Genomic DNA, 27,685 nt, shown 5'->3' with positions numbered 1-27,685 from the left:
CAGGTCATGACCTCACGGTTTGTGAGTTCGAGCCCCTCGTTGGGCTCTGTGCGGCCGGCTCAGAGCCTGGAGCCTTCTTCGGATTCTGTGTGTCCCTCTCTCTCTGCCCCTCCCCCAGTCATGCTTTGTCTGTCTGTCTCTCTCTCTGTCACTCTGAAAAATAAATAAACATTAAAAAAAAATTTTTTTTAAGTTGACCTTTGACCAACATTGATATGAACTGCACAGGGTCCACTTACAGGCAGATTTTTTTGGGATAACTACAGTACAGTACTGCAAATGTATTTTTCTTATGATTTTCTTAATAACATTTTCTTTAGTTTTATTGTAAGAATACAGTATATAACACATACACAAAGTATGTATTAATCAACTGTTTATGCTAGTGGTAAGTCTTCCAGTCAACAGTAGGCTATTAGTAGTTAAGTTTTGAGGGAGTCAAAAGTTATGTGTGGATTTTTGACTGCATGGGGTGGGGGGGAGGGGTTGGTGCCCCTAACCCCCATGGTATTTTACGAGTCAACTGTAATGAGGTTTTAAGCCTGTTTCATAGCTGTTTAAAAATAATATCTGTTCCTTGTTTATTGAGAATAGAGTCTCCCTTGAGCTAGTTAATTTTGTTTCAAATCTCTTACAGCCCTACTATTTATCTAGTTGATGTGTTAATTTCTGACACTATAATTATGGTTTTGATCTTTTCTTTTTGGGGGTTTAATTTTTTTAATTTCCTATTTAAAGCTATAAGTGGAATTTTTAGGAGACATTAAGTTTATTATGATTAAGATTTTGACATAATGTAATTGTATTCAATTGCAGGTAGTTCATATACTTAACATTTTTTTTTTTACTAGTTTTCACATATTCAGTTTTTTCATCAGATTTATCAAGGTATATATAATAAAACTCACCCTTTGTTAATTGCATAATTCAATGAGTTTTAGCAAATGTATAAGGTACTGTAACTACTATAATCAAGCTATAGAACCTTTTTTTATCCCAAGAATTCCTCTGTGCCCTTTGCAGTCGGTTCTTCTCTCCTCCACTACCTCTTGGTAATCACTGATCTCGTTTCTATTGTTCTAGTTTTGCTTTTTCCAAAAAGTTATAAAAAAGAAATGTCAAAAAATAAAAGCCTTTTGTCCCTGACTTTTTAAAGTTAGCATAATGCTTTTGAGATTGATCCATGTTGGTGCTTTTTATTGCAAGATAGTAATAATTCATTATACTGATACGCCATAACTTGTTTATCCGTCTTCAGTTGATAGACATACTGGTTTTTTCCAGTTTGGGGTTATTAAGAGTACAGCTACTGTGGGGCTTCTGGCTGGTCAGTTGGGTAAGCATCTGACTCTTGATTTCCGCTCAGGTCATGATCCCATGGTTCATGAGATTGAGCCCTACGTTGGGCTGCACACTGACAGTGCAGGGCCAGCCTTTAGTAATTTAGCCATTAATAAATAGATCTACATCTGTTATATGTCTATTGTATCTCATTGTGATTCTAATTTGCATTTCCCTGATAAATGATTTTGAAAAACCTTTGTATGTTTATTTGCATCGATCTGGTGAAGCGTCTTTTCCAGTCTTTTGAGTTGTTTTTATCATTGAGTTATGTTTCTGGATATAAGCACTTTATCAGATACGTGTTTTGCAAATACTTTTGCAAAATATTTGCAAAAGACTGTTGCTTATCTTTTCATTTTTTCAATGTTTATGTACTTAATTTTTGAAAGAGAGCAAGAGCAAGTGGGGGAGGGACAAAGAAAGAGAGGGAAACAGAATCCCAAACAGGCTCTGCCCTGCCAGCAGAGCCTGACATAGGGCTTAAACTCACAAACCCGCAAGTTCACGAACCGTGAGATCATGACCTGAGTCAAAATCAAGAGGCAGATGCTTATTAACTGACTGAGCCACCCAGTCATCCCTTGTCTGTTCATTTTCTTAACAGTTTCTTTAAAAGAGTGGGAATTTTTAATTTTGGTAAAGTCCAGTTTATCAATTTTTTTCTTCTAAAAAAAATTTTTTTAATGTTTATTTTGAGAGAGAGAGACACAGAGCAGGAGTGGGGGAGGGGCAGAGAGAGGGGGAGATACAGAATCCAAAGCATGCTCTAGGCTCTGAGCTGTCAGCACAGCACAGAGCCAGATGCAGGGCTTGAACCCACAAACTGTAAGATCATGACCTGAGCTGAAGTCAGCCACTTAACCAACTGAGCCACCCAGGCGCCCCTATCAATTTTTTTCTTTTATGATTTATGCTTTTTTGTTGTTATCTAAAGAAACCTGTGCCTAGCCCAAAGTGAAAAGAATTTTTCTCCACATGTTTTCTTCTGGAAGCTTTACAGTTTGATGTTTTACATCTAGGTCTATGATTCATTCTGAGTTAATTTTTTAAATATAGTATAAGAGTCCAGTTTTATTTTACATATGGATGTTCTCAAATTTTTAAGTTGTTATATTTTTCACTTTTAGCTCATAAAATTTGTTCTGGTTTTATTTCCTTGATGGCATGTACTATTACATCAATATAAAATACCATATTTTCTTAAATTTTATTTGTAGTGATATTATTGCCATGCCTCTGTTTTTTATTATGTGTTATATATATGTATGTGTGAGTGTGTGTGTGTATATATATATATATGTATATATATATATATATATATATATGGATGTAAATAAACATACAAAGGCTTTTCAGAGTCATTTATCAGGGAAATGTGAATTAAAATCACCATGAAAAAAAATATATATGAAAATAAATATATATAGAGATACATATATATATTTAATTCTAGAGGTAGAATTGTTTAGTGTATTTCTGTGGTGGGCTGCTTTTCTTTTTCTTCCTTTAATGCCCATTTTGGAGGTCTAGGTTTCCTCTGATTTGGTCTGCTTTTCTCTTTGACTGTGGTAAGAGCTCTCCTGAGTGATTTTCATCTGGTTAAAAGCAATTCTCAGGGTTTCACTAAGTACTTATTAATGCTTTAATTATGTCCCACTCTTCCATTTAAAAAGAATAATTATTCAGCCTATCTCAAATTCCTTTAAAAAGTTTAAATGATGTCATTTGTTAAGAGCTTTATTATTTATCCAGTTTTTATGTTTAAATTAGATTCTTATAGGTAAGCCTGCCTACCTGGTACAGATTTCTACATGTGGGCCTGATATTACTGATTTTGAGATTCACATGTAATTTTTTTTGTAGATAAGACACTTCTGAATATTTGAATATTTAAAATAGGAAATGTATGATTAACCATCAATGGTTAATTTTTATTGCTCTGAAGACAATTTCTCCGAAGTTTTGAAAGATAGGATAGGAGTTTGAGAGAGAAGATAATACTCAAATAGTGATCTAGGTTTCAACAGAGCCACGAGTAATATTTGGGTAAGGAGCACCAAAGAAACCCTTAGAAAAGTATTTCAAACTATGATGTGACTTACCAGTAAATTTTAGTAACAATATCCACCATTAGGAGTCTTCTTTAATTATTTTTGCTAGGTAAATATTAAGTTCAGTTCTTTTTCTTTTTTTTTTTTTTTTTTTTTTTTTTAAGTTTATTTTTGAGAGAGAGCACGCACATGCGCATGAGTAGGACAAGGGCAGAGGGATGGAGAAAGAATCCCAAGCAGGCTACACACTGTCAGTGCAGAGCCCCATGTGGGGTTCTATCCATGAGAGGCTTGAACTTAGGAACCATAAGGTCATGACCTGAGCCAAAATCAGGAGTCGGACACTTACCTGACTGAGCCACCCAAGTACCCCTAACTCAGTTCTTTTTAGCTACTAATGGTGTTTATATGCAGTCAAATAAATGAAGCATTAAAATAGTTTAATCTTCTAAAATAAAAAATTGTACATTTTAGTGCCTTGATGAAGCCCCCAGTTGCCCACTCATTTTACAGTCTAAATGTGTATACTAAGTAGATTTGTTCTTTTCATTTTTTCCCAGATGTGGTGGTACAGTAGGAGCTATTCTGACATGTCCACTGGAAGTTGTAAAAACACGGCTGCAATCATCTTCTGTGACGCTTTACATCTCTGAAGTTCAGTTGAACACCATGGCTGGAGCCAGTGTCAACCGAGTAGTGTCTCCTGGACCTCTCCATTGCCTAAAGTGAGAGCACAGTATTCGTGAATCTGTTTTTTTTAGTCTGTTTACCTTAGTGATGCCTGTGTGTTTTGTTCATTTATATTCTGCCACATTTAAAAAGGTTAATAACAGAGTTACTCAATTATATTCATCAGAAATGATCATCCCTAATGGAGAAGAATAGTTAGTTGGATAATATAAGATGTAATATTATTTCCAAATCATGTGTATTTGGAATATTTTTCTACATTTATCCTGGATTTATTTTCTAAAGCTATTATAGGTATTCTATTTTGGATTATTTATTTATCTTTGAAATGTGATAGTGTTAAATGCTAACTCTTTGTGTATGTGCTTTTAATTTTCCAAGTACTGACATACTGACACAAGTAAGTACATCCAATTAATGGCAGTCTGTGATTTTTATATAACCTAAACATAACTGAGATTTAAAGCAGAATTCTACTGATTTTAACAGACCATTCACTGTTTGCTTGAAATTTTTTGGTGGTTTGAAAAAGATTTGTTTTTACATTTTACCATACTTCATTATGTTGCAAATTAGATTTGAAATTTCAAAACTACTGAAATTAGGTTTTACGTGTTCAGACTTAGGTATGTAACTCGTATCTGCCTTATCAGGTCACTTGGGACATGATCTGTTTGAGCTTAGTTCAGTAGTGTTTATTTTGTGGTAGCAAATAAACTCATACTGTGTGTTTACCGTGGTTACCAAAAGATTTCATCAGTCTTTTCTTTTTAAACTTCTCTAAGTACGTGGATAGGTAGAATAAAATTGCTACCAATTAATGAAAGTTACAAATATCTGATGAGTAATAGTATTATCAATCCTGATTAGTAATATCTTGATTAAAAATAGAATATTTTATCTACTAATAATAGGTTATTTAAATATCATGATTTTGCCTTTATTACCATTGGTTATCTCTCCTAAACTTCTTCCTTTGACTTTCGTAACAGTACTGTATTTTTTGTCTTTTTCAGTGGTTTTGCTTTCTCTGATTTTCCTCAGCATTAGGAATCCCTCTCTGCTTCATTTTAATTTCTGTTTTTCAGGCCCTCTTATAAGAGCTAATTTAACATGTTTCACCTATCCTCAGTGTTGAGGTGACTTCCAAGTCTGCATTCTCTGCCTTAACATCTCTTCACTCTCATTCCCATTGTTTCCCTGTTCAGGCTCTGTCCCAGTCAGTCTGATTCATGGCTGCTTTTTTTTCCCTAACATCTTTATTTGAGGAATAATTCACATACCATAAAATTCACCCATGTAAAGTGTAAAATTCATTTTTAATATATTGACAGAGTTGTGCAACTATCATCACCTTCTAAATTTGGAACGTTTTCATCATTCATCACCAAAAGAAAGCCTTATCTTGTTAGCAGTCACTTCTCATTTTCCCTCTCTTCTCTCCCCTTATCCTCTATCCCTAGGCAACTCCTAACCTACTTTCTGTCACTATACATTTGCTTTATCTACTCATTAGTTGATAGACATTAGGTTGTATCCACTTTGGGGGTATTATGAATAGAGCTATTATAGACATACACATTTTTATTTTGGGGGGATATACTAGGAGTGGAATTGGTGGGTCATATGATGACTTTATGTTTCACATTTTGAGGAACTGTCACACAGTTTTCCAGAGTGGCTGTATCATTTTACATTCCCACCACCAGTGAGTGAGATTTTCAATTTCTGCATTGTTTTACTGTCTTTTTTTATTAAAACCATCCTAATGAGTGAAGTGTTTCATTGCTTCTTAACCAGCAACTTTAGGGATCCCCTGCTGGGCTCCCTTAGTTTCCTAGGTAGCTCATGGATGAACTTCAAGAGCTCAGTAAATTACATGAAATTGTTTGCAAAATTGTGAGTGTTAGCAAGTGTGTATTTTTTTAAAAGAACATTTACTACCTTCCTTAATTTCTCAAGGGGATTTATGATACAGAAAGGGCTAACAAGCATTTAATCTTTAAAATGTGCTCTATAATTTGTTATTTTTAACTCTGCTTCTGTCTAATCTATTTTATCAAAAGGGGTTCCGTATCACCTGTGTCAGTCGTCTGAAGGCATGGTAAAATGCAAATTACTGAGCATTGTCCTATACCTATTGAATCAGAATACTTGGAGGGTGAGATCAGAGCAATTTGTGTGTTTTGGGGGGTTTTGTGGGTGGTTTTTTTAGTTTGTTTGTTTTTTTTTAATTTCAAGTTAGTTAACATATTGTGTAATAATGATTTCAGGAATAAAGTTTAGTGATTCAGCACTTATGTATAACACCCATGCTGAAATTGGCATTTTATTTTTTTTTCAAAAAATTTTTTTTTAACGTTTATTTATTTTTGAGACAGAGAGAGACAGGGCATGAACAGGGGAGGAGCAGAGAGAAAGGGAGACACAGAATCTGAAACAGGCTCCAGGCTCTGAGCTGTCAGCCACAGAGCCCGATGCAGGGCTCGAACCCACGGACCATGAGATCATGACCTGAGCCGAAGTCGGACACTCAACCGACCAAGCCACCCAGGCGCCCCGAAATTGGCATTTTAAAAAACACTCCATCAGTAATCAATATTAAGATTTATCAAGTGCTTACTGGGAGCCAGGTGCTCTTTTAAGCACTTTATATATTAATTTACTTATTCCTCACAGTAACCCAAAAAAAAGAGTACTGTTTTTCTCTGTTTACTGCTGCTGTAAATAAAGATAAAAGACATTACTTTATGTTCTTATAACTGGTCATTTACCAAAACTGGGCTTCATATTAAGAAGTCTGGCCCCATAATTCAGGCCCTTATTGAACCATTATGCTCAACTGCCTTTTAAGCAATTATTCTTCTGTGTATAGGTGGTTGAGAACCACTGCCCTAGCCTATTAACTCTAAGTTAAAATAAGTTAAAATAGCTATTTTCTTTGTTTCTTCTCACTTTCAAAACTTAATACCTCACCCTCAGAAAGCCTTCCTCTTCCTTTCCCTGCTGGGCATATTAATCTAGCTTGTATAGCATTTGCTTATTAATATAGTCTGTTGAATGGTTTCAGTATAATTCTTTTTTCCACAACTGGTTATCAAATTTCTCAGTGGCAGGTGCCTTACCTTCTTTCTATCTACTTACTCTGCTCAGTTTTTATACAGTAAGTATTCAATATAGTAAATGTTAAATGAATAGAGAGAGAAGTGGTAACAGGCTAACCATTTTAGTACCCTAAAGGAGGTTAGGGTAACAAATTTTGACAGCATTTCACAGGAATGGTTGTATGAGATAATGTTGCAGTACTGAGAGAATTGTCTGATACCAAGAAAGGACCCCAAATACTAGATGGGGAGCTGCATTTCTCACTGGGAATTGAATTTGCTGGTAAAGATGGTAAAATGGAGGATATCGAAGATCATAGTAGCATGATCATATGAAAATAAATGTAGAAATTATACTGTAGTCTTTAAAAGTTTTAGGAAAGAATCTGATTGGAGTTCTTTTCACTATCATTTATCAGTCTGTGCTGTGTCAGGAAAAACAGATGTTCACAAGTAAGAAAAACTGACCAGAAAAGCACAACATCATAGTAGAAACATATGGGTTTAAAAGTCTAAGTTTGCTATACAGATAAAGTACTAGACTTTGAAAGACATTTCCTTTCTAAATAACATTTTTCTCTTTCAGGGTGATCTTGGAAAAAGAGGGGCCTCGTTCCTTGTTCAGAGGATTAGGCCCCAATTTAGTGGGGGTGGCCCCTTCCAGGTAAAAATAATTTTTTTAAGTTAAGCAAAATTGTGGCAGTCTTTCTTGTTTCAAGCTTAATGACAGAAGATGCTGAAGAGAAGTCAAGGTGGTAAGGATAAAGCACTAGGGTGTAAAGAACAGAAATCTGTAACCATCCAAAAAGATGGGCAGTTTGCACCATGTGGAGGTCATTGGGAAGCAGTTTTTGTACCAAGTTTCAAAAGGCAAAAACCAAACTAAAGGAACCAGCAGTGAGAAGAATACCTAGAACTCTAGAACTAACCGTATTTTTTGGATTCTAGGACAAGCTAAACAGGTAGAATTGTTTCATTGCCTATTAAATAAACCAAAAAGGCCATAATACATTAGTCATTTTTCTCTGCGGTCCTTTTGTCTTAGACTTTCTTCTTCCATGATAGAATACTGTAGAGTTCACATTCAAAATGAAAATGCAAATCTAGCTCTCTGTATCCCATGTACTAAGTCCATGTCTTATTATTTATTGGGTTTCAGGTTTTTATGGGCTCTTTTCTCTCTTAAAAAACTATACTAAAAATATTACCCTTACTGTAGAAATTTAAAAAAATGTATAGCATAAAGCTTGACATTCCATCTTAAACATATCACCTCTTGTGCTGTATGCCTTCCTGCAGATACTTACTCTTCTCTTTACAATAACTATCGCTAAAACAGTTTGGTGTATAGTCTTCTGTTCATTTTTCTGGCTTATCGTGTATGTAAAATATATAGTATGTATACTTATCACCATTTACATTAATTTTTTTCTTTTATAAATTTACTTATTTAAATTCAAGTTGGTTAACATACAGTATAGTATTGGTTTCAGGAGTAGAACCCAGTGATTCATCACTTAGGTACAATACCCGGTACTCATCCCAACAAGTGCCCTCCTTTTTTTTTTTTTTTTTTTTTAATTTTTTTTTTTTTTTTTTTAATGTTTATTTATTTTTGAGAGAGACAGAGACAGAATGTGAGTGGGTTAGGGGCAGAGAGAGAGGGAGACACAGAATCCAAAGCAGGCTCTAGGCTCCGAGCTGTCAGCACAGAGCCCGACATGGGGCTACAACTCACCAGCTGTGAGATCATGACCTGAGCCAGAGTCGGACGCTGAACCAGTTGAGCCACCCCGGTGCCCCAAGTGCCCTCCTTAATGCTCATCACGAGTCTAGCCCATCTCCCCCACCCACCTCCCCTCCGGCAACCCTCAGTTTGTTCTGCATTTAAGAGTCTCTTATGGGGGCGCCTGGGTGGTTCAGTCGGTTAAGCGGCCGACTTCGGCTCAGGTCCTCATCTCGCGGTCTGTGAGTTCGAGCCCCGCGTCGGGCTCTGTGCTGACAGCTCAGAGCCTGGAGCCTGTTTCAGATTCTGTGTCTCCCTCTCTCTGACCCTCCCCCATTCATGCTCTGTCTCAAAAATAAATAAAGTTAAAAAAAAAAAATTTTTTTTTTTAAAAAGTCTCTTATGGTTTGCCTCCCTCTCTGTTTTTGTCTTATTTTTCTTTCCCTTCCTCTGTGTTCATCTATATTAATTTAATCATATTAAAAGTAGTTCATGAAATTTGCCTTGAAGCTTTTTCCATTGGAAATCATGTAGGTTTTTTTTTTAAATTGCATAGTATGGCTATTCTGTCATTAATAAGTATTCCCTTACTGATAAAACTTTTAGATTTATCAGATTTCCACATTTTTTTCTGTTAAACAGTGGTTTTGTCAACATAGTTGTACTTTTATCTTTGATTATCTAAGCAAGTGTATTTCTTTATGATATTTACTTAAAAGTTAAAATTTCTATATAAAAGAACATAGGCCTATTGTAAATTAATATTGTTCAACTGCCTTCTAAAAAGGTATCTCATATTTTTATTCTCAAGTAGTGAATTAGTTGCTCATTATCCATATACTACTCATGTTGGCAACTATTCCTGTCTTTTAATACTTGCTAAAGAGACCAAACGTGATTTTCACTGTTTTGATATACATTTGTTCAATTTTTGGTATAGTCACACCATCATTCTTATAATTATTTGCCATTTGTATATCACTTCCATGAATTACCTGTATATATTCTTTGCCTGTCTTCTCATTAAGAGGTCTTTTTTCTTTTGTCTTATTCATTTCTAGGAATGCATTGTATATACCTCTTCATAATTCATCATCATTAAATGTATTTTTTTTCTTACTCATAAAGTAGAATGTTTTTGTTTTGTTTTTGAGAGAGAGAACACGAGTGGGGGAGACAGGGAGAGAGGGCATCTTAGACTGGCTTGATCCCATGACCCTGGGATCATGACCTGAGCTAAAATCATGAGTCAGACGCTCAACTGATGGAGCCACCCAGGCACCTCAGCATGTTTCATTTTAAATTATATTAATTTCCATTTTTCTTCAGCACATGAAAAAAGACTCTGGCTCTTGTACTTGTTTGCATATTATGTTCCTTATTAGACAGATAATCAGGATTGTTGGGAAGTAATAGGATATTTGATGCAGCAAGCAGGTAATTTAGAGCCTGGAAAACAAAACAATGAGGAAGTAGTTGAGATGCATAGAGTCACAGTCAATAAGTTAATGGGAAATATTTACAAATTTAATGAAATGTTTACAAACATTAAAAAATATGACATGATAGGGCTGATTTCTTTGGAATTGTGTCTATTTAAGGATACTGTGAACTACTCTGTGTATAATGTAGATTAGAATATACCACAGTATCTCAAATTTGTTTAATATATTTTGATTAATTGGGTCAGTTCTACAACCCTCTCCTCACTTAAAAAAATGTTATATATATATATATGATATATTGTATCTTAATAGTTTATATTAATATAAACTAATTATATTAATTACATACTTAATATTTTTTTAAGTGCTCATGCCATATTTACTTAACTCAAGTGTGTTTAATTAAGCTTTACCATTACATAAGCCTTCCAGCCTTACGTGTTTTCCCAATATCAAAATCTTCTACAAATACTTTTTATTTCAGTTGCTGTGAAAGTATTGGGGCTGGGGTAGTGAGTGTCTTTTTGTTAGAGGATGCTTTGCATTTGATTAACTTTACATCAAAGTTTGTCTTTTTCTTTCTTTCTTTTTTTTTTTTTTAATGTTATTTTGAGAGAGAGAGAGCATGCAAGTGGGGGAGGGACAGAGAGAATCCCAAGCAGGCTCTGTTCCACTGGTATGGAGCCTGATGTGGGGCTCGAACCCATGGACTGAGATCATGACCTGAGCCGAAACCAAGAGTTGGACACTTAACCAACTGAGCCACCAGGCGCCCCAGAAGTTTGTCTTTTTCTTAATGAGTCATTGTAAGAAGTACTTCAGGATCTTCACAGAAAAAATACAGAAATTATAGAAATAATATAGAAATTAACCTGAGGTTATGTGAGACTTGGCTAAGACTTTGTTTTTAGATTTCTCTAAAATTATAAAGATTAATTTACTTGTCATTTAAATCTTATGAATTTAAGCAACATGCTTGTTGATAAAATTTAAATCTTTATTTTAGAGCAATATACTTTGCTGCTTATTCAAACTGCAAGGAAAAGTTGAATGATATATTTGATCCGGATTCTACCCAGGTACACATGATTTCTGCTGCAATGGCAGGTATGAATATCTAATATTAAAAGGCAAAAAAGTTTCCAAAAGCTAGAGACTTAATACTGAATTACGATGAATTTACATTGTACATTTGTACTTTTAAGACAATGTTCTCTTCATTGATTAGCATCTACAAGCATAATTCTTAAATTTATTAGTATATAGTAAATTTCATCAGGAGGTATACGTAAAATCTGATACCAGTTGGTATTTTTGTAATTAGGTTTGTGATAGCATACAGGTAATATAATATTTACATTGTCTTGTGTAGTCCACTGTATATTTAGTGATCATTTTTAACAGTTTAAAGAATCCAACCATAATTACATATAAATAAGTTATGGAGCTGTAATTTACTCTTCTCTCCTCAATTTCTGTTAGTGCCTTTTCCCTTTTTGCTGCATGTTTTGGCTTCTGTCTGAAATGTGCCGGCAGTTCTTGGTAAAGTATTCATTTTGTCCTGTGCTCAAATGCTGAAGTTTTTGTGATGTATTATTGATAACTAAGAGTCACTAATTTATGTATTTTGAAATATATGTTTAGCATTCCATATAAATCACACTAGATAGCACTTGAAATTTAGGCAACGGCTATGTGTACATGCTTGCTGTAGAAAAGTTTTCCAGGGACTCTTCTATCATCATTATTGGGTATATATGATTCTGAATCAAAGCAGCTAGTTCTGGGCCTCTGCACTGCCTTAAAGATAAACTAGGAGATTGATTTGACTAGTCTGGTTTTGGAATCATTTGTTGCAATGCGTGTTAGACAAAGCCACGACCTTTGTTTGGTTCATTCTCTGCAGTTTTCTGAGATTCATTGCGTATTTAACCATACCTCATGTTTCCAAATTATGCTATGACTTTATTAAGCAGATTATGACTACTTTCATCAACTGTTGAGCAGTAAATGGAGTGTCAATTACGTGTTTAATGAGTGCTTTAAACTGTTAACCATTTTCTGTTTAGAAATAAATTGGATCAATTTGAACCACATACTTTAACAAACTAAGTGTAAGTTGGAAATAACTAATTTCTGAAAGGTCAATAGCCGTAATAATCTACCATATACTTTACAATTATTCTCAAGTCTTTTTATACTCTGTAATTGTTGACTGACTTGTTGAAGTTTTAAAGCTGGAAGGAAAAACCTTAGAGGTCAAGGAGTAAACTACTCTTATTTACCCATGAGGAGAGATCTTGGGCAAGTTACACAGTTTGTATGAACCTCTCTTACCTTATCCTAGGGATGTAGATTGCGCTACAAAGATTTGGATTTTGAGAATTAGTTCTTTAATACCATAGAGATCATCTAGTTACAACCAGAATTTTTTTTAATGTACTTTTTTATAGATGTTGAATATGAATAGAAATGATTTTCCCTCTACAAATTTGAGTGGTATAAGGTAAAAGTTAGTGGCTAATTTCAAATTATATAACCACTGTATTAGGATCTTTAAGAATGTATTTCTGGATTACCAGTGTTCATGTTTTTGTTTTTTAAACCCAGAAAATTATTAAAGAAATGTTAATCTTTCTTTTTTTTGTTTTGTTTTGGAAGACCTGAAGTCAAGAAAGTAGATGAGTGGTCATTTTTATTTGAGGATAGTTGTTACATATTCAGTGGTGCAAATTTAGGGTTTCAGAATATCTTGATTCCCAATGGAACATCTTTTTTTCATTAGGATAGCTCATCAGAATTTATTACTATTTTTGTATCATGTTGCAAAGAATTTCAGTGGAATTGTCATTTTGTACTTTTTTCTCAAATGTGTACAAATGTCAACTCATAGTTTTATATCTATACGTTGATATGATTTTCCAACTTGAATTCCTTGAGTTTTTGTAAATTGATGGTCCTATTGTTCAGAGATTATTACACTATATACTTATTGTGTAATTTGCAAATACTTCTTCCATTTGTTTGCAGTTACATTTTTCTGAGAATTGTGCTTTCAGAGCTTCCTCGCACTATTCATGAGCATTAACACTTAGCTTCGCAGTTTTTATACATAACTACATGGTTGGTGAAACTGAATGGTCCCTGTGCAGACTCATTAAGGGAGCCTTTTGCCCCCTTCATTCTTGAAATAATCTAGACCAGATTGCTCTGGTTTTTCCTCAGCATTACTTTTAGAAGTCTTCTAAATATGAATTGGGGGTACAAAGTGCTTAGAGGCAGTCATGTGAAAAATTGTTTTTTAACTGGCTATTAAAAAAAATGCTAACCTTGTCATGTTAGTATCAAAAAGTGCACTAAAATAGACTGTAATGATATTGCCTGCAAGATTTTGCCACATCAAACAAAACATTAAGGATTTACTAGTAGACCTTGTATGTAATTTTTATTCCAGATAGCCTGTTGATTTTGTATTTTATCCTCTTGAACTCAAGTGTTCAGATAGTAAAACTTTTTTCTCAAAATGACAGTTAATTTAAGGTGGATCTTATTCTGGTTTTAGTGTTTCAAGAGAAGACTATAGGAATTTATAAACCTAAATCTGGAGGTATAAATTAAAAAATTATTTCCAATTGGAAGGCTATTTAATCAAATTAAGTATTGTTGAGTCTTTATGTTTTACCTGTTTTTTTTTCCCTTCCCTACATGTAACCTTTATCAGACTGAGAGTATTTATTTCGTTGAGGTTATTTGTATGTTTTTGTTTAAATGAACTTGCTTATCTCTATGAATATCCCTAGACACAAGTATGCATACAAAAAATAGTATTGTTTCTTTATAGTGATTCCTAATTTTCAAAAGTTTTTATCTGGAATGTATATGCTTTTCTATACAACATTACAGATTAAATGAAAAGAATTCTGATTTTTATTGGATTAGATATTCAAACATTATCACTATATTTTTAAAATACCAGTAATGTAATCATTTGTCATTTATAGCCTACCTTATGGGTCTTATTTGCTTTTATTTAGCATTCACTGTTATTTTTCAAAATAAATCTTTCTATCTGACTTAGTTTATTATTAAAGATTAAGTTTTACTCATTACAAAGAAATTTTGTCTTGCCTATATAAAATATATTTTTTAATATTTTTCCATGGCAGTTTATTCAGCCAAATGGATATTTAGACAGATGTTTTGTGTGTTTGTATGTAAACATTCTTCCTGTTTTTTGTTTTGTAGAACACAAGAAATTAAATATAAAATAATCCAAAATATTCCATAAAAATGGATGTGCAATATTATTGGCCATAGTGCAAAGGTGAAAGGTATTATTCTAGCAACATATACTTTATTTTATTTTAAAAAATTATAAATTATTACAAAATGTTACTTGAATATTCTGGGGTTTTTTTTAAGATTTACTAAGCAAAAAGGATTTACTAAGTAAGCTGATGGTTAAAGTATAGAAAATTGTGATTTCACCTCTGATGGTAGATAACTATGATTAGAAAATGGGATATGATAATCCCTTCTAAATATTTTCTTAGATTCCCCATTGACAAGGTTAGCATTTTTTTTCTTTAAGGCAAAATTCATCTTTTAGGTAAGTATTTGGACTCTGAAACTGCTGCAGATGGCAGAATTTTCAGTACTCGGTGCATTTTTTTAAAAAAATTTATGGCCCATTCTGATATTCCTTTTTGTTTTTTAACTTAAAATTTTCAAAAAAGTTAGATCTCACAGTAAATATTTCTGAAATCCTTCCAATGGGATTCATTTTGTACACATGTTTCTGATGAGGTCACTGCTTGTTGTTATGATACAGAAAAGCCTGTGTCTATTTTAGGCATTTACTGTACATTTCTCCCGAGAAAAGAGTGAGATCGTGTCATCTCATGCTCCCCATCCGCAGGTCACTTCCTGTAGAAATATGGACTAACTTAAACCTCGTGAGTACTGATCTGAGCATCTCTTGCAGCCTCTAGTTTTAAGAAACACACCCTGGGAATTTATGATAGCTATGGAATTAATAGAAGGCGGGAAGAACTTTTATTTCCTGAATTTGTGTGTGCGTTCTGAGTATTTTATAAAACTTTAATTCTGATCCCTTTATACTATTCCTTCTAGAAGGAAGAATGGGGTAATTTTTCAGTCATCGTGTAATAAAAGCCTGGGGTCTTCAGCTTGGCCATAATAGCCTTGACCTCCAAAGAATTTGATGACAGTATTTAAGATAAACATAGTTGTAAAGGTATACCATCCTACAGCTTTCAGGAAAAATAATAGTTCTCTTTGCTTAGCATAACATATTTTAAAAGTCTAATACAGTGCTCTCTATTCTCTTGTCTGTTGATACTAGCTTTCTACTTCCTTGCAAAAATAATCTACCTACATTACTTTCCAATAAATGCAGGTTAAGAATATGTGGGATCTAAGCTGTTTTAGTTTTAATTGGGTTTTTTTTTCTTATAATTTTAATGTATTTTTCTTAGAAGGTTAGGTGGGCTTTGTTCTTACAGAACTTGATGAAATAAAAAGTACAGAAAATGCAATACTACAGGTATCACTCACTTAATGAAATAGACATTTTCAGCAAGTTTCCTATAAGCAGGATTTCTCTTAATCTGGTTTACATTATCAAATGGAGTCTTAGATGAAGCAGAACTCTAAAAGTTGCATTTTGAAAATTTTAAACATTTTTCTAATAACATTCTAACTGTACTACTATACATACTAACTATAACAGTATGGCCATTGCCACTTTGCTTTAACTGACTAGAGCAATATTCTTATTATCTTACAAGTAGATCCTTCAGATACCTCTTAATGTTTAACAGGTACTCAGAATATTAATATGAACTAGCATATTACCAAAATTTCACAAAATTTAAATGCCAAAATAAAAAGCTACAGTGAATATCTAAACTTCAGGGATTATTCCCAGTATCTTTGTGTTAGAAGTAGGAAGATCTGTTTAGCTTTGGCTGTTGGCGAACGTCAAATTGCCCTACCATGTATAATTCTAAGTTGGTGACAGATTTTTGTTTCTTCCCACTTCTTTCATTTCTTGAATTAATAGACTATGTTTTTATAGATTGAATTAGCCTAATATCTAGTTAGTTTAATAAAGTGTGGTTAAGAGAATGTAATAGCATCAAATTCCAGGACTAGAATTTTAACTATGGTAAGGCCAATAGCTAAAAAGCTGTGCATTATGCCTAGATTCTGTCTAATGGTTCGCCAGCATTTAGGCTAGTGTCTTCATTAAGATCTGGCTTTTTATTGGGGGATTTGAGCCAGAACAACTCTAGTTAAAGCACAAGTTACTGATAGTAGCAGTTATAGAGGGATAAGATGGCAGCACTCTCTTACCTGAATTTTAATGTGTCCTGTTCTATAGATCAGTTTGTATCTGGAAATGAATTTTAGTTAAGTGAGAAATACCTGTTGTTTGCGCCCTATCATTGTTCATTAGTGTGTACAGAATAATTTAAAATTTTATTCACTGATATTTAAAAATTAATTTCTAGTAATAATTAAATGCAACATTTTAAAGTTTACATATGGTATTTTTTTCAGCTTTTAATTGAGGAATTTTGTGACTTGGGAGAGTATCAAGTTTGGGTACTAAGTTTATTTTTTAAAATACAACTAATATTAAAAAAACTTTGCTCATATTTACAAATAAAGTATAATAGATTGAATGAGATTTTTACCTAGACAGGTAAAAGTTCGGCATAAGGATTCCCAGTTTTAGGCTTTCAAAATTTAATGAAAAGCAAATATTTTTTCTTAATTTCCACAGGATAATTAATAAAGGCTATTGTGAATAATGCAGAATATTTTGTTGCCTTGTGCAGCTTTGTGGGCTTTTACTAATAAACCCCCTAATATTGCTATACAGATATTTAGCTAATAATAACTATTTAAGTTAAAAAACAAAGAATCATCAATTTAGGGGTATGGCCAGAATACTATCAGGTGCACATTTACCTTAAAATATAATTTGAATGTATTTAGTTTGAGTTTTTCACTTAAGAAAATGAGAGTCAAGAAAAGAAAAAAAATTCTTTTAACTTTATTCTCCTTTAAGCTGGAACATGCAAGAAAAATCTTTCCAGAATATTTAAACTGATCTAACAGGGTCATATTTTTCTTCTCTTCTCCTTTTCTAAGAATTTATATATGAAAAGAAACTCTTATTTATTAAAAATGCTCCTGACAGCTGGTCCAACACTTTAAATTTTTATTATTTTAATACTGGCACATAGAAAATTGTTTCCATACTAGTTTTATACATATGTATGCAGTATTAAAAGCACTAAAGAGAAATGGAGACTATAGAACTATTAGAAAATTGGGCAAGTTATCAAACCAAATTTCTATTCCATTTATCATGTTTTATAAATAGATTCAATTTTAAGCATCTTTTTGTGAGACATCTGGCTATTTCTACGGTGTTAAAACAGTGGATTAAGGGAATAACGTTTGAGTTAGCTAACTGTCTGACATTATGGTAGGGAAAAGAACCTATGAGACTAAATACTACTTTGTACAATTTAGTAAAATTATTTTGCATTTTAGATATACCCATAGTAACTTCAAAAGCCAAGGAAGGATAATGATTGGTTCTGCAGTATATGTTAACTTAGAAACCAAAATTATTTTTAAGTGCACCCCAGCATTTTTCTTTCTGAATTCACTTTACTCACATTAAATGTGCTGGTTATATTCCACCTTTCTAAAAGCTAGTTGATAGAAAGTATTAAAACAGTTAAGATCCTTAGACATTTCTGCATGTAAGTTTCACTGAATTTAAAGGCCAGTTGAATAAATCTGGCTTGATAGAAGTAGTTCTGTGAGGTTTCTGTAGTGATCTTCAGTGTTCACAAGCAATATATCAAAGCCCTGTTTTATAAAGATGAAGCAATCTTCATAAATTCCCGTTTTCAAGATGACATTTCATGGGCTATTTTTCAGTAACAGTAGGAAGATAGCAAGTAAAAGATATGCAATAGTCTAGATACCCTGTTCCAGAAATGTTAATTTACTAACTAGAATGAGCCATCTTAGGTGACCACCCTCTGCACTGATAATATATAGTACTTAAGTTTTAAAGTAAGTTAGAACTACCTTCTACTCTGAGTTTCTCTCTTAAGTGTCTATAAGTGAGAGGGAAGTTTCAGTTTGTTACTTTTCGAACTTTTGAATTTTTGTATGTGTTTAAGTGGATGAAAAATAGATCTTTCCTATTAACCCTAACAGAAACCTTACTTCTGTGATACCATTATTTTAACAGTATTAGTAAGCATACGTTTATATAAAGCATTCATAAGGGCAAACAACAGTCCTGTTATACAGCCCCATTAAGATCATATATAGTAAATGCTGGCCTTTAGGTAGAATCCACTTTTAAGATAGAGAATTGTGATTTAAGGATGTCAAGTAGCTGTTGTAGAGCTTGCATGCTAAAAAGCCCTAGAATATACCAAATTTCTATTAGATTTGTCTGTAAACATGGGGTTTTAAATTTAGCTTAGAGTGTAGATGGGTGCCCCAGAGAATATTCTGAATATGGTGGGAGAGGAATTTATATATAATCAGAATTTGCTCTTAAAAGAATTGTTTAGTTACGGTCAGAATTTGAGAATGTAGATTGGAAATAAACTACAAACGTTCATGATTATATGGGTTTGTAAAATGAAAGTGTAAAGTATACATCACTTAATAGTTTAAATATTTATTATGCATTTTCTTTAATATAGATTTATATACTATTTAAAACCTTTAACTTAATAGTTCTTCATTTTTACCAGAGTTCATTTTAAACATGTTTGTTTAGGTTTTACTGCAATCACAGCGACCAACCCCATTTGGCTTGTAAAGACTCGGTTACAGCTCGATGCAAGGTATGTTAATTCATTAAAACAAAATTAAAGTTGGTTTCAACTAATTTTTTCCTATAAATTTATATGTGAGATTTCAGTGCCATGTATCTAACTATGTTTTTTCCCTTTTTTGGCTGCTGAATTTGCTTTTTTGTTTGGTTTTTGAAACTTGGGTCTGCCATCAGAAGCAAAAGTGATATATATAATAGTTGGCAATATGACACTTGCTAAGGAAGAATGTAGATTATGTGTTTCTATTTATGTATTTATTTATTTGCTTGCTTATTTCCTTATTATTTTATTTCTTGAGAGTGCACCTGAGAGCAGGAGAGAGGCAGAGGGAGAGAGAGAATCTTAAGCAGGCTCCACGCCTAACGCAGGGTTTGATCTCACGACCCTGAGATCCTGACCTAGCTGAAATCAAGAGTCAGGAGCTCAACTAACTGAGCCACCCAGGTGCCCCTATGTGTTGTGTTTTTAAATAAAAGGAAAAGAATATATATTAATCTAGGCCAAGCAGTGATAGTTTCACTACATGAATGATTATAATCAACCACCCAACAGTTAACCGACAGGATCAGCTGGTCTAGACTGAATCTTTGAGGAGCATTGCTCAAATTTAGTAGCCTTGTGTACAGAGAGGCCTGGCATGGGATTTAGCTCTCATATATTCATAGACTTGATCTGTTACCACTGGCCACTTTATGGTAGCACAATTCATTCATTTGATAGATCTATGTTGAGCAGATACTGCTATGTTCTAGGGATATACCAAGAGACATTGGGGACCAACATTAAGTGGAATAGTTGGGGAATGTTGCTTTGAGCCCATTTTTAAGCAGAGGCAGTGGTCTGTGCAAACCTCATAGGTCTTGAGGTTAGGGCCTCTGGTGTGTTCTGGGAACTGAGCAAAGGCCAGAAGCAGTGCAGTTTAGAGTCTTCCCATCTCAATTCCTGTTGGCCTTTAGTATGGATGATGGGAAAAATAATACTTTTATGGAAAGATGATCCTGTTGGCGTATTATAACAATAATAATGAGACTTTTGAAACTTTCAGCCTTTCTGAAGTAGACTATAACAAATTTCCACCTTTTTTACATTTTATGGCATGGGAAAATAGTGTTATATCTCATAGACTATAAATAAAACTGATATGAGAAATCAATAATTATGCCTGCTTAAATATCTGTTGTTTACATTTTATGTTGAACTGTATGCTATTTGGAGACTTGAAATAGCTCTAATTCTTGTTTCATCTGAATAATTTTTAATGAAATCCTAAATGGTGAAGCAAAACTCAAAGTTTATTTCTTTTTTTTTTTTTAATGTTTATTTATTTTTGAGACAGAGACAGAGTGCGAGTGGGGGAGGGGCAGAGAGAGAGGGAGACACAGAATCCGAAACAGGCTCCAGGCTCTGAGCTGTCAGCACAGAGCCCGATGCGGGGCTCGAACCCACAAACTGTGAGATCATGACCTGAGCCGAAGTCGGACGCTTAACCAACTGAGCCACCCAGGCGCCCCTCAAGGTTTATTTCTTAAAGCTAAGAGATCTGAAAAGTAGTGGCAGCTAAAACAACCCAAAGGTTAAAGAAATGTGAGATGCCGGTCCATATTATACTACTATAAGCTACCAGGGGTATACTGCAGGATGTTATAAGGTGGATCTGTAGGGGGTCCTGAGAAAAGTATGGCTTAAAACTCTTATTATTTTTTTCACTTCTAATTTTAACGCACAACAGCACAAGTTCTTAGGCTTGGGAGTGGTGGGGAATGGGGTGGGTTTGGGGTAATAGTGAAAGGCTGGTTTGAGGATGCTCATTTATAACTGAGATCAAGAACAGAGCTGTGTTTGTATATTACCCTTTGGACTTGTAGCATTTTAACTTCTTGTGAAGAAGTCTCTGATGGCAGAAACTGATTACAATTGGTTGTATGGATCACTCAACTGAGAAAGTATTCATACAGTGTCATTAGTTGAGGATAGTCATTAGCTCTAAACAATAATTAGTTCATAAAACTGGAGGAATCTGTAGGTTATCAGGTGGGTATCTTAATTGTGTTTTTATTTTATGTCTGAAACAGGCTGTATTAATTTATAAATAGGTAAATTTTCTATTTTTTTCCCTGTAGGTAGCATTTAAACCCATTTCTTATAGGTAAGGTTTTATTGGGAGAATCATAGTATAAAGTAATACTTTTACAAACTCAAAATTGTATATGTGTAAGAGTAAATGCTGTGCCATTAAGTAGCACTAAGGAAGTTTTATTGGACACAATACTCAATAACTACTTGATAACTATAGAGATCCTCATTCACTTTTCACCATGATACTGGCTGTTGCCTTAAAAGGATCATAGGAAATTTGACTTTAATTCTCATAGTCATTTTTAGGGAAGAACTGAGTGGGTTTGGAAGAATCCCTCAGACGTACAGATACTAGATTAATTGTACTTGCTTTATGATACACTGTCATCACTGGTGTCTCAATCACTCTTTTATGTTATTAAGTCCAGAAGAAATCTTCTCATTTGAACTGGATTCAATGTGATGTGACGGTTTGTTTTATCTTGAGCTGCAGTCACAGCGTATTTGGACTAAAGGATTTTATTGCTTATCCCTACAATACAAACTTCAATGAGGACATGAAACTGAAGATTTAATATACTGTATTTTGCATTTGTAAAAGAAAGTATTTACATGTTACCCATCTAATATGACAAACTTCAGGCAAAAGAATAGGAAATCTAAAATGAATGTTTTAAAATTTTGGTTTCACTTCTTCATGAGTTACAGAGGATCATTCTGTACTAGAGTGGCAGATTTCGTCTATACTTTATTTACCTTATTTAAAAACCTATACTACTTTATTAATAAGATTTTTCCTTTTTGCTTTTCAGGAACCGTGGGGAAAAACGAATGGGCGCTTTTGAATGTATTCGTAAAGTGTATCAGACAGATGGACTTAAAGGATTTTATAGGGGCATGTCTGCTTCATATGCTGGCATATCAGAGACTGTTATCCATTTTGTTATTTATGAAAGTATTAAGCAAAAACTACTGGAATATAAGATTGCTTCTACAATGGAAAATGATGAAGAGTCTGTAAAAGAAGCATCAGATTTTGTGGGAATGATGCTAGCTGCTGCCACCTCAAAAACTTGTGCCACAACTATAGCATATCCACATGGTAAGAGATGTTTGAGTTTATAGGAGTAAAATTCTTTTTTTTTAACATTTTTTTTTTTTAATGTTTATTTATTTTTGAGACAGAGCATGAACGGGGGAGGGTCAGAGAGAGGGAGACACAGAATCCGAAACAGGCTCCAGGCTCTGAGCTGTCAGCACAGAGCCCGATGCGGGGCTTGAACTCACGGACCGTGAGATCATGACCTGAGCCGAAGTCGGCCGCTTAACCGACTGAGCCACCCAGGCGCCCCTATAGGAGTAAAATTCTATTAATTTAGAAATTTTCCCATGTCAGCCAATGGCCCACTTATTAGCACATTTATAATTTTATTGAATTCCAGTAAAACAGTATATGGTTTCTTAGGAGTTCATCATAATGGGATTAAATCTGTAAGTAACGGTTTTAATAGGTCAGTATATATTATAGTAGCATGGTGGTGATTTAGCATGGGCTTTGGATAGTCACATTTCAGCCCAGAGTCTGTCAGATTATAGCCAGGTGGCTTTTGGGAAAGTTTCTTTAAATTAAAAAAAAAAACTATGGATACGGTTATGGTATGCTAGATACTTTATATACATTAGTGCTAATCTACAAAAAAATTTCTGTGAAGTACTTAACCGTCTCTGTTGAAGTCTAAGCATACTAATACATACCCAGAATTTGTCTTTATTTTCAAATGGGAAACAAGAAATGTTAAGATTGAGTTGTCCAAGGTCACACAGCTTACTCAGATCACATACCTTTTTTAGTGGAGGAGCCCAAATTTGAAATCGGGTCTGTAATCCCAAAGGCCAGCCTATTTTACAGTATTTCATGTTGGCAAATAAGTATATATGATTTATTTCTCTCTGAAGTTTTACAGTATTAGCGTATTTTATTAATAGATGACAAAATTACTTAAGAATTCGTCTTGCGATGTGCTGAGGGTTTGGGGGTTTTTTTGTAACTTTTATTGTTTTGTTTAAAGGTAGCCTTTGATTTTGTTGTTTGGGGTTTGTTTTGCTTCAGTATTATTTTTGTTCATTTATTTTTGAGAGAGAGAGAGATTGAGCTTAAGCTTGAGCAGGGGAGGGGGAGAGAGAGAGAGGGAGACACAGAATCCAAAGCAGGCTCTAGGCTCTGAGCTGTCAGAACGCATGAGCTATGAGATCATGACCTGAGCTGAAGTAGGACGCTTAACCGACTGAGCCACCCAGGTGCCCTTTTAAGATGTTATTTTTTAAGTAATCTCTGTATCTAGTATGGGGCTCGAACTCACAACCCCAAGATCAAGAATTGCATGCTCCACTGACTGACCCAGCCTGGCACCCCCGCTTTGGGATTTTAATCTAAATGCTTCACTCTTGTTACACTGATGAGCATTTAGCTTCACCCTTGTGAAGCTAAAGCCCTGTAATTAAAGCTATATCAAGACAAATGAAACAGGGCTATGAGTAAAATGAGAATTTTACTCGTAAGATGTAATTTACGAGTAAAACCAAGTCTAACCAATTTGCACTGTGAAGTTCTCTCAGTTTCCTGAGGGAAGTTCCTAACTTCTTTCTTTAAGAGAAGTCAAAAGAGGACAGTATCAGCATTGTTTAGGTTCTGGCTCCTATGGGATGCCTAGAACCATGGCCTGCTAAGGTGAGAGACAGAATTTTAGAATTGTAAGCACCTTGTTCCTTCCAGTGAGATGACGTCACTACAAGAAGAGGTAACTTATAAACAATATTTTAGAGTGGAATATGTAAATGGCATTAATTTTTAAGAGAGGACACGAGATTTCAGATATTAACATTTGCAGTGAAAATGTCTCTAGGCCATTTCCCTCAGGCCCATCAGGAGTAGTGTGCTGGAAAAACAGACTCTTCAGTAGAGAGCTCTGAATTCTTGTCCCAGCCTCTCAACTGACTAAAACCTCTCAGCAGTCCTGATTCCTCATCTTTCAAAACTAAGAAATACGGACTAACTTATACGTAATCTTTTAGATTTCTTAGAGCTCTAAAACTTTACAATTTTTGCTTAGTTGCTTCCCAGATGGAACCTTTCAGCTGATTGGCTAGTATTTTGAACATATCCAGCCTCATGAACATGAGATTTCTTGTTGGCATTTGTGGACCAAATAGATTAGTTGTGGTGAATAGATTAGTTGTTCTATTTTTTCATTGTAGGGTCCACTTAAAATCTTTTCTGTCACTATATCTTTGTGTATTCGTCCTTGATACCACCTACATTCCTTTTCCTGTCTCTTTACCTTTTTCTTACAAAATCTATTCTCCCCTTTGTCTATATTAGTATACAACTGATACTTTTGTTTTATTCTTTTACCATTCAGGAACCTATGTTATAATTACCACTTACCACTAGTGATTTTAGCCAGCTGACTTAGAAGTTTGGTGTTAGTGGGGCTCCTGGGTGGCTCAGTTGGTTGGGCATCTGACGTCAGCTCAGGTCATGATCTCATGGTCTGTGAGTTCAAGCCCCGCATCAGGCTCTGTGCTGACAGCTCAGAGCCTGGAGCCTGCTTCGGGCTCTGTGTCTCCTTCTCTCTCTGCCTCTCTGCCTCTCTGCCTCTTATGCTCTGTCTCTGTCTCTCTCAAAAATAAATAAACATTTAAAAAAAAAAAATTTTTTTTTAAATAAAAAAAGTTTGGTGTTACTGTAATATAACCAGTTTCAATCAGTTACGCATTAAAAATCACTCCTTATCCGAAGTGTACACTTAAAAGACTGGTAAATGGGATATGCTCAGCATTAGGAGGGTATAAAGATATCACTAATGTTTTAAAATGACTTTTTTCCCCCTAAACAGAAGTCGTAAGAACAAGACTACGTGAAGAGGGAACAAAATATAGATCTTTTTTTCAGACACTGTCTTTGGTTGTTCAAGAAGAAGGTTATGGGTCTCTTTACCGTGGTCTAACAACTCATCTGGTGAGACAGATTCCAAACACAGCCATTATGATGGCCACCTATGAATTAGTGGTCTACCTTCTCAATGGATAGCAACTTCAGGCTGCTGTATACTATGAAGAGGGAAGACCAAAAGATGACAGTGGACCATGCAGTATCGAAGCCAGCATGGTGGACAGAAGAAAATAGTTTGGGAACATGTAACTATGCCTAAAGGAAAGTTTGGTTGTAGGAATTAAAGTAATCATAATAACCGCATTACTTGGTCTTTTCAGTAATGTGAAAAAAACCTAGGCTGCCCAAGAAAAAGCCTTTAGAAGCACTACTTCCTCCAAATTGCCATTTTCTCTACCATGTCCATGGGACATAGTTGCATTTTGTTGATTTATGGCACAATATAGTGTTTATTCCATGAGCACTTTTTCAGTCTTCTAATAAAGCCATCCATAATTATATAAATATTGTAACTATCCAAAGATAGTATTGACAGTCATAAATGTCTTACCTCTGGCTTCTGTGTAATTTCTGTAAAATTGTAAAATAACAATAAGTGAGATCCTTAGTATTGTTTTCACATTTCCTTGAGAGGATCTGGAATATTTTAAAGTTAATTATTTGGCATTATTCATCACTAGTTTTGACAGCTAATGAAATAGTATCTAAATATCTTGCGTATTTTTAGCTTTAAAATGTTTTGGTTTCCACTGCTAACAGGAACATGATGTTTAGCATAATGTGGACACTTAAATTGTTCGTTAACATATCAAACTCAGTGGTAATAGTTTGGGACAGAAGAAACCAGTAAAATGTTGATTCTTGGCCATTTCAATAACTTGAGCATGTCCTCCGATCTTTTCTATCTTTATGATATGTGAATGACTTCAGTTGTCTTTTCAGTGGTTTATTAGTTATGGACTTAAGTTATCATCTATCATACCTAGGTATTATTTTCTTAAAGTGGAAAAAATTTACCACTTCTGAATCTTTCTCCATTAGGAATTTGAACCTTTGAATTATTTCCAGATGATCAATATAAATTGCATTTATTTTGTAGAGAAAATGGTAATTTTCAGCTTTGCTGTAATAGGTTTTTTTTTTTAAGGTGGCATTATAAATATCTGGGGCAGTATAAACATCGAAGAGGGGCCCTTTGCCATCTGATCGAACAGGTGGTGATCCTAATTGACTTACAATTTTGTAAATGAACAAACTGCTTTTGACAAGAAATGTATGCTATCCTAATTTCTTGAATGGTAAATCATAGAAAGATTCAAGTTAATTCAGATTCAGTGTGCTAACAGGATATAGCTTTTACATTTTGCTGTTGAGTTCACCTGTACCTCTTAATACTTAAATGTATTATATGTATGGCCTTTATGAAGATGTTTGCTATAATTCTGTTAAGAGACTTTGCTAATGGATGTTGCTATACTGGTGTATAAAACATCTACAATTAAACTCCAGTGTGGTACTCATTTCAGTATAGATGAACTGTACATTTTGTGCAATGGCTTTATCTTAAGGATGACTCTTTGTGAATGCACTTTGTGGCCTTTTTTTGGGGGGTGGTGGTGGGGTGAGAGTAACAGAGAATTCCACTTTAGGATTATTTTTTTTTAAACATTGGTCATGTATTAGGCAGAAACAGTGTTCAACAAAACATTTTTCTGGGTTTTAGATACAGTGTTTTGGAGATCTTTAATAACATAAATGTTTTACATATTCTATGTACGCTCTAGTGCCCCTAATATAGAAAATTGTAGCACGTCATTGCAAGCTTACTCTGTTGTCACCAATGAAACACAGTGCCCTCTTAAATTCCTCACCTTCTTAACTCATTATAATCAACAGTAACTGGATGTTTTTGAGGTGCTTTGATTGGAATTTAAAAATATTCCAATCTCTTTGGAGACCAAAGGCAATTTCAGTTTCATTACCTTTGGGATTATTCATACCTTTTATGGTGACTTTTAGCTTTGACATTTATTGTGAGAAACATGCCAAAAAAAAAAAAAAAGCAACCCAATAATAGGGGGTTCTAACTTAAATCTGTAGAGAAAGTCTCAATCTAGAGTGTTTGCCTTTTCAGGTGCCACTTATACTGCCTAATACAGTGCCATTTGCCTTGTGAAGATGCATAAACATTAGTTGTGCTGAATGTAGGACAGACATTCTCCCTAATCTTAATGATCTCAGTACACCACAGATAAGATTAAGAATGATCTGAAAACCAGCAGCTAAGGAACATCTTATTATTTAGCTGTAGCAAATTCATAATAAGTGTCCTTCAAGGATGAACATGTATTCTATTCTGGTTTGTATTTAGCAAGTAAAACTTATGTTGAC

At 34.2% G+C, this 27,685-nt stretch overlaps 1 protein-coding gene across 1 annotated transcript in view; it reads left to right on the top strand.

Moving 5' to 3' along the window:
* The window catches only part of SLC25A36 (solute carrier family 25 member 36), a 37,129-nt gene extending 10,332 nt beyond the window's left edge, over positions 1-26,797 (top strand). The window contains exons 2-7 of the mRNA XM_042955198.1: positions 3,956-4,120; positions 7,776-7,853; positions 11,367-11,467; positions 19,209-19,275; positions 22,155-22,444; positions 25,239-26,797. Coding sequence (XP_042811132.1) covers positions 3,956-4,120; positions 7,776-7,853; positions 11,367-11,467; positions 19,209-19,275; positions 22,155-22,444; positions 25,239-25,432 — 895 coding nt within the window. The 3' untranslated portion in view covers positions 25,433-26,797. The remainder of the gene's footprint in view (positions 1-3,955; positions 4,121-7,775; positions 7,854-11,366; positions 11,468-19,208; positions 19,276-22,154; positions 22,445-25,238) is intronic.
* Positions 26,798-27,685: the final 888 nt, after the last annotated feature.

This window comes from Panthera leo, chromosome C2 (genome assembly GCF_018350215.1).
Source record: "Panthera leo isolate Ple1 chromosome C2, P.leo_Ple1_pat1.1, whole genome shotgun sequence".
Lineage (NCBI taxonomy): Eukaryota > Metazoa > Chordata > Mammalia > Carnivora > Felidae > Panthera > Panthera leo.
This window is presented reverse-complemented; position numbering and strand designations above follow the sequence as displayed.